Source organism: Festucalex cinctus, chromosome 15 (genome assembly GCF_051991245.1).
Source record: "Festucalex cinctus isolate MCC-2025b chromosome 15, RoL_Fcin_1.0, whole genome shotgun sequence".
NCBI classification, from domain to species: Eukaryota; Metazoa; Chordata; class Actinopteri; order Syngnathiformes; family Syngnathidae; genus Festucalex; species Festucalex cinctus.
This window is the reverse complement of record NC_135425.1, coordinates 18103081-18119244: the sequence shown is the minus strand read 5'-3', so window position 1 is coordinate 18119244 and position 16164 is coordinate 18103081. Positions and strand designations below refer to the sequence as shown.

The 16164-nt window shown below is 36.7% G+C and overlaps 1 protein-coding gene and 2 long non-coding RNA genes across 12 annotated transcripts in view; 1 reads left to right on the top strand and 2 right to left on the bottom strand.

Moving 5' to 3' along the window:
- vav2 (vav 2 guanine nucleotide exchange factor) overlaps positions 1 to 16164 on the bottom strand; it is a 156913-nt gene that overhangs the window by 96260 nt on the left and 44489 nt on the right. For all 9 annotated transcript variants that reach the window (XM_077496440.1, XM_077496444.1, XM_077496442.1 and 6 more), the window contains one exon: positions 12334 to 12450. In XM_077496440.1, the coding sequence (XP_077352566.1) occupies positions 12334 to 12450 (117 nt within the window). The remainder of the gene's footprint in view (positions 1 to 12333; positions 12451 to 16164) is intronic.
- On the top strand, positions 542 to 1696 carry LOC144001867 (uncharacterized). 2 transcript variants are annotated; one of them, XR_013278617.1, is made up of 3 exons: positions 542 to 894; positions 1261 to 1347; positions 1429 to 1696. It is a non-coding gene; the product is annotated as an uncharacterized LOC144001867 (long non-coding RNA). The 2 variants fall into 2 exon arrangements; XR_013278616.1 differs by having other exon boundaries at positions 542 to 1347.
- On the bottom strand, positions 1462 to 3522 carry LOC144001866 (uncharacterized). Its single transcript, XR_013278615.1, has 3 exons — positions 3209 to 3522; positions 2536 to 2763; positions 1462 to 2263 (listed from the first exon to the last, which is right to left on the bottom strand). It is a non-coding gene; the product is annotated as an uncharacterized LOC144001866 (long non-coding RNA).

The following is a 16164-nucleotide window of genomic DNA, read 5'->3' as shown; positions in this document are numbered from 1 at the left end:
TGTGAAAAAATAGATTATCAATAAAAAAATAAAAAATAAAAATAAAAAAAAATATATTTTTTTTTTAAACACCATTTGCAACTGATTATTATATTTTTTTTTTAAGGAGATGTAAAAACAATACTACCATAAGGTTTTATCTTTTGGTAATAGAGCCCCAATGTTTTATTAGCCTGGTGACCCACCAGGCTTTTCCTCCTCGAAAATAACAGAATTTTGTTGCTTTTGTTTCTTGTTTTTTAGGTCACCACTAAGCTGATTTTAGTTAACGAAAACTAATGGGAAAAAAAACAAACACTTGAAAAAAATATATTTTGTTAACGGAATAAAATAAAAACAAAAACGCTTTAAAAAAAAAAAAAAAAAAAAACTAAAACTAAATTTTATGTTTATCAAAACAAACTATCTATAATTAAAGCAAAAATGTCCTTTGTAGGAAAAAAAAAAAAGTCATTTTAAATAGATTTGTTTTGATATTATAGGTCGCTTGCACATCGTAATGCATCATGGGAATTTTTTCTTCGGGCGCCATATTGGGTGTCCGCCGGTTCACAAGGTACACTCGCGAGTTACACAGTAGAGCTTATCAACCTGATGTCATTTTCGCAGTATTTTCACGATTTACCGGAAGATCAAAAACAACGATACAGGCAGAAGGTGTCTCTGTGTGGCGGGATTGATCCTAATTACGTCCTGACCAAGGGTGATTTTTTTTTTGATGGAGAAAGCTTGCTGGCCAAATGTGACTTCTCTGGACATTTTTCACTACCTCGTGTTGACAACATGCTCCATAACACGCCAACAAATCCCTGGAGGCTTACAATTATTTTGTAAGCGGGTGGATACAGAGTGTAAACTTTAACATCGCATCAGAAGAAACGGTTGCTGTTGCACGTAAGTAAACCACATGGTGTTGGTAATTCTGCACACAAAAATGTTGATTTGTTCTCAGGCTTCCTGTTATTGTGTTTACATGCACAGCTGGGTTTACCTGATGTGGTTTTTCTAATAATTTTATAACAGGCAAATATGGCAGAGCGTATAAGAATAAAAAGTAACTATGCACAGCCTCCCCGTGGCTTAATTAAATTTAATGCTACCCTTTCACTAGTTACATGTTACTCAATCAACTTATTCTAAATGGTTAAGGTTAACCACTCTCAGAGGACGTATTTTTAGTTTCAGTTTCCAGTACAATAAAACGTGTTCATGGTAACTACTGAGCATACTGACAGCTTTTCTTATGATCTCACGGTTAAGGAGGCTGTCACAACACCCAATTTCTGTCTGGTGCCGGATGGCAACAATTCCCATCACTTGTCACGACAACACCAATATTATTACCAGGTATGTATGGCTTTACTTTTTGTAGTTTCTTATTTAATTCTATGTTTCATATTTTCATTACAATGTTTGTAATATTTTCAGATTCAGGCACAGATGAGTTTAACTGGACGGACTTCTGCGACTTTGTGGTGTGGACAAAGTGTGATTGAGCGAGTCCACCCAGATCGCTCGTTTTGGCCAGTTGGAAAAGCCAGAGTTTTTTTTCCCAAAATCCCCTCCTTACCTGAACTGCTCGGGAGAGCATTTACTAGATCAGCAGTGGACTTCCAGTGTTCCTGCTCAGCCGCTGTCACCTACCACTTGCTCATGTACTTCAAAGATGCGGAATAAAGTAGTTTTTTGTGCTGCAGCAGATTGTAAAATCAAATGATATCACTTGAAGTGTGCCAATCTAGACTGCCAAAAGGACAGTAGTTTTGTGACAAGTGTGAAACAAGGATTATTGGGAAAACTGAAACACAGTACTGGTACTTGTCTTACATTAAACAAATTTAAAAGAGAGCAACTTTTTCCTCTGTACATAGCATAATGAAAGTCATTGCGTACCCCATCAACATTACATCATACCGTCATCAGGATGGTAGGCACCTGTGCTAAAATAAACTACATTAATTAACAGTTCAATTTTATCCCTGAAATTACTACATCTAATCATTATTCACTTCATTTTTTTGTGCTTTTAGAAATAATAGAGATTTATGCCATTACTTTAAGAGGGACCATATTGCACATTGAGTCAAATCCTGTCATTTGTATTATGTACAGCTTTGTAAACAAACCCAACAATAGAATTTGTATAATCGCTGCCTTTATTAGCTCCAAACAAACAGTCGCATGTTGTCCTCCTCCAATGCTTTGATGCTCGTCTTCGTTTCCATCATGTCATTGGCAATCAAGTCGGTGTGGCATGAGATCCCTAAAGAAATAATAATAAAAAAAGATCACAAAAAAATACGGTACCAGTAATAGGTTTAATATAGTACAGTAGTATAGTTTTTTTGTCAGTGTAAAAGAAATGTACACATTTTGTTGCATTTTTTAATGTATGAACATTGCTACAGGCAAATACTTATTTCTATAAACACTTCCAAATGTCTCTAAAATATAAGGTGCGTGTACACACACAAACAAACACATACATTCACTCATGCATACAATATATCATGTAATGAATTCTGAGTGGCATACCAGAGTCAATGATGTCAGCAGTACTTGAGGGTACAGGTTACTGGAGCCATCTGGCTGCATAACTGCAACAATCTCTGCCACTTCAAGTCGCCTTTTCTTTGCTTGTCTCTCCTGTGCACGTTCATATCTTGGCACCGACTGGGCTGAGACATAGATGTAACTTGGGACCCAACTTTAATGTTGGAGCTCAGTCGGGATGATTGGACAGAAAAACGGGCGCAGGGCGACCTGTTAAAATAAACAAATATATAAACAAATAAAATATGGAAAGACTGGTTATTTTGCCGGCAGTAGGGTGGCCGTGAATAAGTTCTTTAGCATGATGTGTAGGCTACCGAATAAGTTCTTTAGCATGATGTGTAGGCTACCGGGGGTCTGTTTACTTGCATCACCCCCTTCTGTCTCTTTTTTCCAAGTTTACATTTTGCCACCAAAAAACATGTTATCGGCATTAAAAGCCCAAGACTAATCAATCCAATTTCAGCAGTAAACACTTTGCACTGGCACTACTTGGGTGAAAATGTTCGATGTTAGCTTTCGGCTAACGTCCGCTAGCCAGCTTGTACTACCGAACTTGCTTGCTCATGAATCCAAAACATAAGCAACTTGCCCATATATGGGCGGTCGCAACGTTATTAATCCTCATGCATTAAATAAAGGTAAACAAGCTTACCGCTCACAAAGTGATGGCTGCACACACGAGCCCAAAGTAACGACTTCCCTCCGGAGTCCGCACTCCTCTGTCTCCAGGCCCTGGTTCCTAATTATTTTCGGAATTCGGCAGAAAGGCCGACCATTTTCCCCCTGGGCTTTGTTCGAACAGCCAACGATGCAGCAACAATGTACCATTTTAAACGCAGAAAACAAACGTGATAGATACGTGTTAGACCGAATCGCTACGTAAATGGAGGCCACCCAGCATGGCGACTACGAGAAATCCGAGGCGGAAGTGACGACACGTGCAAGCGACCTATTGGAAGTGTCTCACACAGAGTGATGTCATCTAGCAGTAGCCAATAGGAAAGCACCTTCAGATGACGTCGCTCCTAGGCGACAATTTTGTGTGCTCGACTCTTGGCTCCAGTGACTCGGCTCGCCTGCTTTTTCATTTAACACAGCCGAAATGCAACACTAAGTAAGAAAAAGCGTTATTTTTTTTCCATTTTACGTTGGTATTTTTTATTTTTTATTTTTTTTTAAATATTGCGCACAAGTAATACACATTTAAAAAAAAAAAAAAAACTAAACTAAAATTAATATTGAAATTAACTAAAACTAAACATCTATTAAATAACTAAAACTAATTTAAAAAAATAAAAAATAAATAACAGAGCCACCCGGAAATTAGCATGGTAGTTTAAGTAGAATCAGAACCAAAATGAAAGTGATAATACAAACTCTAGGTTGGAGTGCTCTTGCCGAAACCACAAAGTAATTATTAGGCCTACTACTGTTACATATTCTATTTGCACAAGTGTCACAATCTATGTCTTTTCATACCTTATTAGTTTTCTAAGGTAATTTTAATTCGGAGTTGAAGTGGGAAAAGTCTGAACTTTACCCACACATTAAGTAGTCCGCTCTACTGCCCACAACTGGGATGTGCATTATTGCAACATGCAGAGAAATTAATGACGAGTAGCATGGAGGAGGACCTCAATTTTGTGGCCACTGCAGGGGGTGTTAATAACATGATAAGGAGCCTGACTGCTAGCTTTTATTGACAATTGAATTACTGTACTGTTTGACAAGCACAACACACAGGAAAAAAAAAAGCACAATATTAATTTAAATACATCATGTAGAACATCAAAATCAATCTCAAAGGGCATCATCCAGTTATAGAACACAAGTTCAATCACCAACCATTTGCACCCATTTGTTTTGCTGATTGCTATTACTTTTCCGTAAATGCGTATTTAAAGTATCAGATATATCACAAAATTGTACAAGAAGAAAGGATGCAGGATTAGAACATTGAGGATTGGCACATTGGCAGATGAGGGTGTTAAAACTGGATTAAGAGAATTTATACAGTAAAAGCAAAGTGGGTTAAATTCTCAATGTCAAAATCCGTTTGTCAATATCACTCTTTAAAAGTGTTGCTAGAACTTTCTATAATGCATGGCACCAGTAATGAGATACATGTCATCCATTCAGTCTCATTTCCATTTTACAGCCCTTTGCTAGTAGAAATCAGAGAGCACTGACACCAGCCGAGACTTTATGGCCCGTGGCTTGCAAAGAGAGGTGGTGTGGATGTGCAATGTGCATATTCCGCACGCGTGTCCATCTGCCTGCGCCCGTGAGTGTCATCCAACATTTGAATGTGTCTCTCTTGATGAACACATTTAATGGCAGCCTTGACAGTGCAGTCAATGATCCAATTGTTATTTCCACTTCTTTGCTCGCAAATAGCTGACACTGTGATTTTGGTTCAACGTGATACTACACTGGTGTGTATTTTGTCAAAGTGATGCATTTTATTTATATTAGAACATGATTTTGGGATACAGGGTTTGCTACAATATGCCATCCATCCAAGGGTAAAACCTTGAAAAAATATAATATGGAAGCACAAAAGTCAATGGTGAGGGTTGCTTGCTCTTGTCCTCCAAACAAACTAAACAAAAGTGTCATAGGAAAGATGTGTGATCAAAGCATTGGGGTTTGGCAGGTGAGTTTGGCACAACGAGAATAGAGTCGATAGCACAAAAGCAATGTAGACTGAAGTCTCAAGATCGTCCGTCAATATTGCAGTTTCAAAAAAAAAAGTTGCAACGAATATAAGGTAAATTCACAAAACATTGATGACCTTGTGTTCAGTTTCTCAGGTTGAATATTTAGCATTTCCGTACGTTTGTTAATAATCTGCTGGTATGATTTGAGGTGACACTGTTAGCAAGTAGGAAACAAGGCTTTGGTGAGGGAAACAAAGCTGATGTAGTAAACAAGGCTTTTGTCAACTGGGATACGCTCAAGCCCCTTTCGCTGGAATTTGTTTATCTCCTCAGACCAGAAAAGCAGATCATGTGAAGAGTTAACAAACAATGCCAGAGCACAATTGCTCTGTTTTTGTGTTTCTGTTTTGGTGATTGAATGCCAGCCCCCATTGTCAACAGAGAATTTGTTGACATGACCCACTCCGCCATTTGGTAGCTCATGATTTAATCATTGTTTTTGAAAAGCAGCTTATTCTTACGATGTCACATTGTGTGACAAATATTTTTTCAGTTGTATCTTCTGCAGAATGGTGAGCTGCAGCTTAGTGTTAATAAATTGCTGACTGGGAGCGTTTTACATTTGCTTCATGATAATGTATTATACTATATATTTTGTTGAATGACCACAACGGATTTCAGGATTTCATTTAAATGACACATCACAGACCATGTAAAACCCAAGCTGTTGTTCCATCAACCACACCAACAGTAAAATAGGAGACAAAGTATGCCAAGGTTCCGGAGACTCAAACCATAATATCTCAACTCTGCTGCACTGAGCCAAAACAGCTTTCTACCTAATCTCAGAACAGAGCATTAGATGACTGTACCCCAGACAACAACCGATTGCTCAGCAACCACCTGTATCTACATGAATCGCAGTGACAAGCTGTATGGATAATGAGGTCATGGGAGATAGACATGGAAGGGGTATAAGCACAGACGGGGGAGGAAGTACCATTTATAATTCATGTCAAATGAATTATCATCAGTACTGTGGCATTTGGAATGAATTATTGATCATGTCTCGGAAGAACTTGCAGTTGGGGGTCCTGATGGGCAGGGAACGAGGTAAGAGGGCAGTCAGCAGGCACTAAAGTGTCTGCTGAAGGTGGAAGGATGTGTTTTCACTGTGACTAATGAAGATTTAGTTGATCTGATGAGATTCCCGTCGCAGTATCTCGTGGTCATGGAAAAGGAAAACTGTGACCGTGCTGTAAGAGTCCTGCATTACTTCTTAGGAAAGACAAATAATGAATCATTTATGAAGTAACTGCTGATGAGTCAATTGTGCGGAATTGATTGTTGAATAATCGTCACGAATAATTTCAGCCAAAATGTAGTAGTACTCGGCTGTAACCAACAGAGGCGTTGTTGTCTCAACGTCAACTAATTTGTGGTCTAAAGCAGTGATTATCAAAGGTTCACATATCGTAACCACATTTAACACACCATAAACACATAATCACAAAAATTAATTATTGAAAAATGACTTTAATAATAATAATAATAATAATAATAATAATAATAATAATAATAATAATAATAATAATACATCCATTTTCTTGACTGCTTATTCCTCACAAGGGTCGCGGGAGATGCTGGAGCCTATCTCAGCTGGCTTTGGGCAGTAGGCGGGGTACACCCTGGACTGGTTGCCAGCCAATCAGAGGGCACACAGAGACGAACAACCACCCACACTCACAAGCACACCTAGGGAGAATTCAGAGCGCCCAATTAAACTGCCACGCATGTCTTTGGAATGTGGGAGGAGACCGGAGTGCCCTATAATAATAATAATAATAATAATAATAATAATAATAATAATAATAATAATAATAATAATAATAATAATAATGAAGAACATCTGCAACGCAGTGTCACTAGGGAGTGTGTGTTTTTTGTTTGTTTTTGCCATGTCAATTAAGTGTTTCCTTAATTGCAAGTCTTCAAATTGAAAATCTTCAACCCTGCTAGGTTTGGAAATATAATCCAAGTTTAATCACATGTAGTTATTTTACCGACATCAAAATATTGCTGCTTCATTTTCTTGGAATAAGACTACTGTTTTTGTGCCAATTTGACCTTAGAATGAAAATCCACTTCACTAGTGTCAAATATGGGTGGACATTCCCGGATACAACTGATCTCATGTTAGTGATAAAATTGGCAGAAATGTTAGTGTTCGGAGTTGTGTGCAGAGCTTCGCCAAACTCGCCGTACTGTCATACGACAGGCCAAGTATGCCTCACTTAGCCAAATTCAATATTTAGAAAGGCAGTTTGTATGACAGATCTCGTCCAAAAATTCATGTGTTTCTCTTCAACAAATACTCGACTTAGAAAATAGCCCTAAAGTTTCAGCTCTGTCCCTGCATGGAAAACATACACATACAAAATCATAATATTACACTGTTTATGACCCTATTATTTTATTTTATTTTCATATATATGGAGTTTTTCTTTTAAGGATTATTGTACAAGATGTTCTATTGTTGTAAAAAAAAAACCTCAATAAAATGTAAGTTAAAAAAAAATAATAATATCCGTGGCAGATTAAAAAAAATCACTTAGTTCACAATGGCAGCAAATAACATCGGATGAGGATGTGGTCACTAATGGTGCTGTTTGACCCAGTGGCATCCATCCATCATTTAAACTGTACTCCTCTCAGACTGACAGACACAAAACGATACCTTATCTCCAGCTATTTATTTTCATTCAACACTCATAATGTACTTTGTAGATAAATATAAAGTAGGGTAACTTTTTTTGCAATTCATTGTTTAGCTTGTCAGCTTGTAAATGTGAAATAGCACGCTGTTGAAAGAACATTTTATCTGTTATCGCTTGAAAACATCAAGCAAGAGCTGATACCTTCGCTGTTTGTGGCTCTGTCAGATAATTGCTAGTCAGTATGATTATTTAAAAAAAAAAATATGAACAGTTGAAAATGAATAATAATAATTGACTGGGTAGTTACTGGTTAGCGCAGTCTGACTCACAGTTCAGAGATCATGAGTTTGTATCCGTTATTCATAGAGGCAGCCTGACTATGGCCAACAAACATCCCGGATCTCATGATACCGAGCGACTTGATGCGTTTTAGCCGCAGAGACCAGGGCGGAAATGAAAGGAGCAGAGTTCAGTTTGAAAGCGATTAAGAGCAGCACACAGGGTAATCAAACATCTCCAACCAATGGCAATCACACTTCACAGACACGGTGGTGGTTTCCCTGCCTCTCGCTTTGTCTTATCCCGGCATACCCCGACTCAGATTAATGAGTGGGGAATGGTCGGAGTGATGATGAAGAAGAGACGAATGGGAGACGTGAGATTGAAAGTAAAGCTGTTAAGAGAAGTTAGTGTACAAATTAAAAATAATAATAATAATAATAAATATATATATATATATATATATATATATATATATATATATATATATATATATATATATATATATATATATATATATATATATATATATTTATTTATTTTTTATTTTTTTTAATAAAATTTAGCTCTTCAATTCAAACATTTCCCACAAACCTACCTTCAAATAAACTAGGGGTGTGCTCAAAAAATCGATACGGCAATATATCGTTTGCGGGCCTCATTACAATACGCATATCGATACGCAGGCGTCAGAATCGATATTGCTCGTTAACTTGAAATTGGCAGTTAACGTTTGCCTTCACAGCTTGCATTGTACCTAAAAAATAAAAACCAGTAGCTTCTTTGAAGTTAATTGCCTTCAATTAATGCAAAATTAGCTCACCAGTGATTGGACACTGTATCTTGCTAAGAAAAATGAAAGCAGAGGAAGAATATAATTTTTTTTTACTTGTAAACTTAACATGTGGCACGTGTCTTAATGTACCAATTTTCGTATATTTTGTTTAAAAACGGAATAGAATGTGTTACATGAAAAAAATGCTGTTTTTATTTCCCCAAATATTTCAAATAAGCACATTTTACAGCTGTAATTTTAATACTTTTTTTTTTTTTTGCTCATATCGGCTCATGCCTCTTAATAAAGTATCCCGGCGTGTCTGTGAAAGCTGCTCTTTGCTCTGCAGTGCGTGAACATTTAGACCAGGTATGCCGCATGGTGGTAAACCAGAAGAGCTGCTAACAAAAATATTTTGAAAATTAATGTAATATATCGGGATACGTATCGCCTTGAAGATCAAGTATTGGGATACATATGTATCGTGATACGTATCGTATCGTGATACGTATCGTATCGTGAGGTAGGCAGCAATACCCAGCCCTAAAATAAACTACTTTATTTTTTATTTAAGAGTGATAAATATGTTCACCTTTCACAATCTAGTGTGAAAAGTGTGAAATTGATGTCACACAATATCTGCATTTCAAATGTAGCAATCTCCAATGAAGGTGGCAAATCTGACACAAAGTTACCTTCCTTTGCTCTCTGGTTACAGAAGAAAATTACCAAACTGTTGATAGATGGCTAACAGGTGCAGGCTAATTATGCTAATCATGGCAACAGCCAAATAAACTGATTGCCGTGTTCATTTAAATGACAGCAATGTTCCTTCAGTGGCTAATTAAAATAGGTTGGGAGGACGGAAACGAGACGGCTGGGTTTGGATGAAAGGAGGTGTTTAAATAAAAATGTTCTCTGGGGTCTACTGTAATACGCTGCATTTCATTGGTTTAATGATGTCATAATGAATTTGTAATGATGGGGGATGGGTTAGGGTGCAGAAAAAGTAGGAAGTTGATCTCAGGCAGTATCTGCTCCTACATAGTAGTTAATGATGTGGGTGCCCGGGACAGCAGAGGCAAAAGGAGGTTTTTGAGAAGGGTGCAATTCACTCCCACTGGAATTGGCAATTATTCCCCCCCAAACCTCCATTTGCTTGTGACTGAGGAAAAGTCATCATTAGAGCAAAAGGTGGTGATCAAAAGCCAGGGGTCGTGAACTCTGGGGCCCACAGCAGCTACTGTTGAAGTATTAAACGGTGAACAGAGCTGATTAATGTTTATAGGAGATGCTGCTATAAAGCCATCTCCCATGTGTCTTCGCCCCACAGTCCTGCTTGGATAATTTCATTCCAGATGAGTATAAAATCCCGTTATGCCGGCTGGTGACAAATTAAGGAAAAACACAAGCATAATACTTTTGTGAGATACTGGTATGAAAAGCCATTCAGGCACTAATCGAGGTATGACTGGATTCTTTTTTTTAATAGTGATAGAAATACATTGATTACGGGTTTCCTAATTAAAATTGAATTTTCTTTCTTAACCAACCATAACGTTTCAGTTTAATCGGATAAGATGATAAGATGTTTGGATGTTTTGTAAATGGCTAGCATCCCAAAGAAAGGACAATGGAAAGGTAACAAAAGAAGAAAAAAAAAACAGATTGAAGAGGAAGCACTGAAGAGATTCACACTCTTATCTTAACATTCCATCTGAGCCGTTTCCTTAATTTAAATGTATGCCACATTAGTAGGGATCTACTCAGTTCAATATATTATAATGTGATGTTTGGTCTTAATGGAAAATCAATGGCGAGACAAGCCCACCACCAGTGAGACCATACAAAAGCAATTTCCAAATTGACATATGGAGGGCCGATGTGATTGATTCTGACTGCTGTTTGATTTTAATACCATTCACTGCAAGCTCATTGACTCTCAAACGTCGTCTTGTGGTTTATCTACAAACTGCCAAGAGTCCTTGTCTGCTTTTTTTTCCCCTCGCTCTCAGTTTATTTATCCGGCTTTTCTTCTCGCCAGAATGGAAATGTATTACATTAGTGAAGTCAGTGAAATGATCGGATAACAGGTTTGTACTTGTAATTAATCATGGTGCAATCAGATACAGTTAATGGGGATGGCATTCTGCAGCAATCCCAACAACTGGAATCCAAATTTGTAGCGCTTCTTCCGACATCTGACAAGAGACTGAATTAACTTTCATACCACACGAGAGACTTCATGATCAGCCGTCAAAGTCGATTCAGCAACATCGCACTCTCCTTGCTTTAACTGGAACAAACTACCAAGAGGGAAGCTTAATCTTTGATGTCGTCAAAACAAATGGCACACAGTTTAAGGAATTGGGAAATAAAAAGTGGGTAGAGAATTGTGCTTTTACCCAGTGACATAAATTTACAAATATGAAATCATCATGCAAGTTCCTTCAGATTCAGATTCCTTCAGGTTCAGATTACTCACTGGTCCAGCAAACCCACTATGTCATTTTTTTTTTATAGATTTGAATCCAGAAGAGATGCTAAAACACCTGATAGACGTTACCTAAATATGAGTATTACATACATTCTACCTTTGAACCATAAAATGACAAAGACTCACATTACTAGGTATGAACCCTAGATTTAATATCACATCAACGGATGTGTATGCTTCATACGATGAAATTGTGTTTAAACTAGTGCTGTCAAACGATTAAAAATTTTAATCTGATTAATCACACTTTAATTTTGATTAATCACGATTAATCAGCTAAATTACTTGCGTATTCGCGTAATATAAAATAAATACAAAATACCGTAATATTTTGACATTAATGCATTTTATTATCTGAATGTCATTTGGAAACATTGATTAAATGCATGTAAGCAATTGCATGCATGCTTGTATTGCTCAAAACGCAAATTGTAACCATCCGCGGTTACGTTCAAGGCTCAAGTGCGGTCAAAAAAAATAGTGCGATTAATATGCGTTAATACGTGATTAATGTGACATTTTTCTGCAATTAATTAATCTATTAACGCTTTAACTTTGACAGCCCTAGTTTAAACCCACTGAATCCCACAACTCATACCAGCATTAGTTCAAACCATGCTAAGAATATTCATTCATTCATTTTTTTAACCTCTTATTTTTATATAATATATCTCAATGAGTCCTATTACTATTCTAAGATAGCAATCGGAATCAGAGTTCTTTCACTGAATGGCAGAGACAAGCAGCATCATGTTTCTGATCACCCACTGCGGTTGGAACAGTGAAAGAGTTAAGTCCAAGCACGTCTACTCAGTGTCTGCAAATGTAGACGGTTAAAAATGCACTCACCTTGCCAAAGTCTCTGACATCAAAGAGGTCAAAAGGGTCAAACAGCTCACTGTTCCGCAGGCCAAATTTGTCATGGCATATCTTGAGGAATGTCCGGATGTTCTTCAAACACAGGAACTAGAAAAGACAAGAGAATGTAGATGAATGATAAAAATGCAGCTAAATATTTTTGTACAAAAACTGATTAAATAAACTCCTTCACACACTATCAGACTACAATGAGTTTGGAACTGACACTACTAGGCCAAAAGAAAAAAAAAAAAAGTATGACTCAGACAAACGGGTCAGAGTGTAAAAGCATTGAAAAAGTCCCCCATAGCACATTAGTATTTTGAATAGACCTTAGGCAGATGTACTGTCCAGTTTCCTGTCTGTTGATCATGTTTTTGGCCTACTATTTGTGCCGCAAGTAAAATGGATGCTGCTCTGATAATCCCTTTATGATTAAGCACACAATGTCTGACCGGTGCAAGGTAAATAGTAGGGATGTCATGATAAGGGCAATATCGTGATATCGTGATATTAAAACTGCCACAATATCGTTGTCGTCATGTTCACAATATTTAAAAGGAACACATCTGTTGATTTCCATTTTGCAGTTCTAGCACCCTCTAGTGGCTAGTTTATTAGTGCAATTTCATTTTCATGTGGGATGTTTTGGCCTTCTATGTTTAAAATCTATGCTAATTGTCAGATGAAGGGGAACCTAATTTGCTTGTGAAGCGATCAATGTGTGCTTGCATTACCAAGTAAATGCCTCAATATTGTTATTAGAGATTTAGGTGGTTTATATGCATTGCTGTTATGTACAAAAGCACAATATTGTGCTTTTTTTTTATAGTATGAGCTCTCTTTTTTACAATATTGTGATCTTTTTTCAATATCGGCAACGCCCCCACAATATCGTGATAATTATCGTATAGTGACCTTCATATCATGATAATATTGTATCGTGATGTTTGGATATCGTTACATCCCTAGTAAATAGTCAACTTTCAATTGCTGCCCGGACTGGTAAAAAAAAAAAAGGTTGGACAATGGTGAGCGCTGTTGAACTGTAAACCAAGATAGTATTTAGCATTAAAGTAATAACACAACATGGCAAGATTGTCAGTGCCCCTTCCTGTCAACAAATATTCATTTCATTTTTACCACTATTACACCTGTGAAGATGCAATGCTAGTAGATCACATGCAAAACGCTCACCAACAGACCTTGGAATGCTATAGTGAACTATTTATAATTTAGCGAGTGCAAGTTATGACCAGAATAAATCAGGCCCAAAAAAAAAAATAAAACACTTCCTTCACTGTGTTGGAAGTTTAAATGCACACTTCACTGAAATTGACACTTTAATTCAATGAGTAAATCTACCAGCAGCTTTGGTCATCACGCCTCATGCTGGGTTAATGCCCACATGCCTTTAAGACAGCAACCATTGCACAAGGTGTTCATGTTGGGAAGCATGCTCCGGAGTATCTATTCTACTCAAGCGCTGAAAAATACACAATGTTCTCATTTCAACCTTACTGCAGCTTAATGAGTTGTAGTGCTTCCTGTTGCTCCAATTGACCAAGTGAGACATCTTATGTGCCAGCCTGCTGAACTAATTAGCTTTCATAGTTTGAACAGCAAAACATAATCAAGTCAAACCTTCCCCTTCAGTTATATCTCAGCTAAAGGGTGGCTGGATCTGATATGGTATCTGATATGGTTCCCGGGTTTTGCGGTATTTCAGTGGGCCTCTTCTGGCCACACCTGAGAGCCTTGCTGACTCATTCTCATTCAAGTGTGCACATCTGCTCAGTCCCAGTGTCACGGGTGAGGACACCACGAGAGGCCCGCCCTACCCCGCTGAAAGGGAATGTGATATATATATATATATATATATATATATATATATATATATATATATATATATATATATATATATATTAGGGGTGTGAATTGCCTAGTACCTGACGATTCGATTCGTATCACGATTCACAGGTCACGATTCGATTCGATACCGATTAATCCCGATACGAATTTATAAGTCGATTGTTGCGATTTTTTTTTTTTTGTTGCGAAGCTTGTAGAGTGTAAGATTTATATGAAAATGTATTATTTATTTATCTGAAATTTCAGTCTTATAGAGGTTGTAATCTGTTTGATGTTTGAACAGCATTAAAATAAAATATGAAGGCTTAATGTTCCGTTCATATAACATTCTTCCATGCTCAAGGTGTGAATCCTAACCCGAAGTCAGACGTTTTGTTGAATATTTTTCCATTAAAAATGGAAGTTTAAAAATCGATTCACACACACACACACACACACAAAAAAAAAAAGGCAATGATGATAAGACGTTGAATCGGTAAGACTACCGAATGAACAATTCTGAGAAAAAAAAAAAAAAAAAAAAAAAAATCGATTTTTTTTTTATTGAATCGATTCGAGAATCGCGCGATGTAGTATCGCGATTAATCGCCGAATCGATTTTTTTAACACCCCTAATATATATATATATATATATATATATATATATATATATATATATATATATATATATATATATATATATATATATATATATATATATATATATATATAGTAACATTTATTGGAGTGGTTTGGAGATCTAGGGGGTAGAAGGGAGGGGAAGAATGACGTGTCTGACATTCTAATGCATGTTTAGAGATAAGAGAGCAGCAGGAAAGCACTGGGCAGAATTACTATGATCTTACTGGGGGGAGAAATACAATATTTCTGGTGGACTGTGGGTGCATCTGGGAATAAATAGGCTGTGGTCATTTCCTTAGGGTAAAGCTGTGTTCAGCACAATCCATCAGAAATTACCTCTCTGTACCCAGCAACACTTTCAGGCATAGGGACAGTGTTGTGAGTGCATCACAACTACTTCAAACTGTATATAGTCTTTTGTAGTGGAACGCCCATCCCTCGAATCAAGTACAGCCAACTGATCTTTGGCCAAGCGAGTAGGTACAATATATTGGAAAAGAAGTTTAAACTGCCTTTAGAAACAATAAAATCAGTGGACACTTTTCAGGGTTCCAAACTACAGATTGGATCACTGCTGAAATACTATTTAAATTTCGTCCATTAACCCAGTACCAAGCACTTTTTGGTATCAAGCCACATTGTAAAACACCCATTCATGGTTTTACGAGTATCGTGTTACAATAAAACTCAATTGCAAATTAGAGAAGTGAGCAGGTGTTTTATTCTTTTTTGGCTCTTAGATTATTAACTCCTTTTATGTCCTCGTTTCACCTGTTTCCAAGCCATGATGAATCCAAACAAAGGGAGAAAATTTGAGGGGAAATATCCGGTTGGGTCTTTTTTTTTTTTAATAAATTCAATCTCTGGTGTAATAACCTTATTTATTGATTGATTCAATTTTTTTATTTTTTATTTTATTCTTTTTATTATTATTATTAATTCCATCTCTGGTGTAATAACCTTATTTATTGATTGATTGATTGATTGATTCAATTATTTTTTTATTTTATTATCTGTTCTTATTGCTGCTGGACATGTAAATTTTCCAGAGGGAGTCATCCCAAATGGATCAATAAAAGTCTCTATATAATAATAATAATAATAATAATAATAATAATAATAATAATAATAATAGGGACATAGGTCCCTACATGTATCTGAGGAGCTACAAATTAGAGGCTTCTCATAAAACCTAAGAAACAGCTAATAAGAGAAAGGAATGTGGGGGAAAGTGTGAGTGATCTAGACTGAGGGAGAATGAGGTGTAGCAATATGTTGTTTTTTTATTTTTGTCAAAATTGATTTGGTGTCAAAGGAAGAGAGAACCCG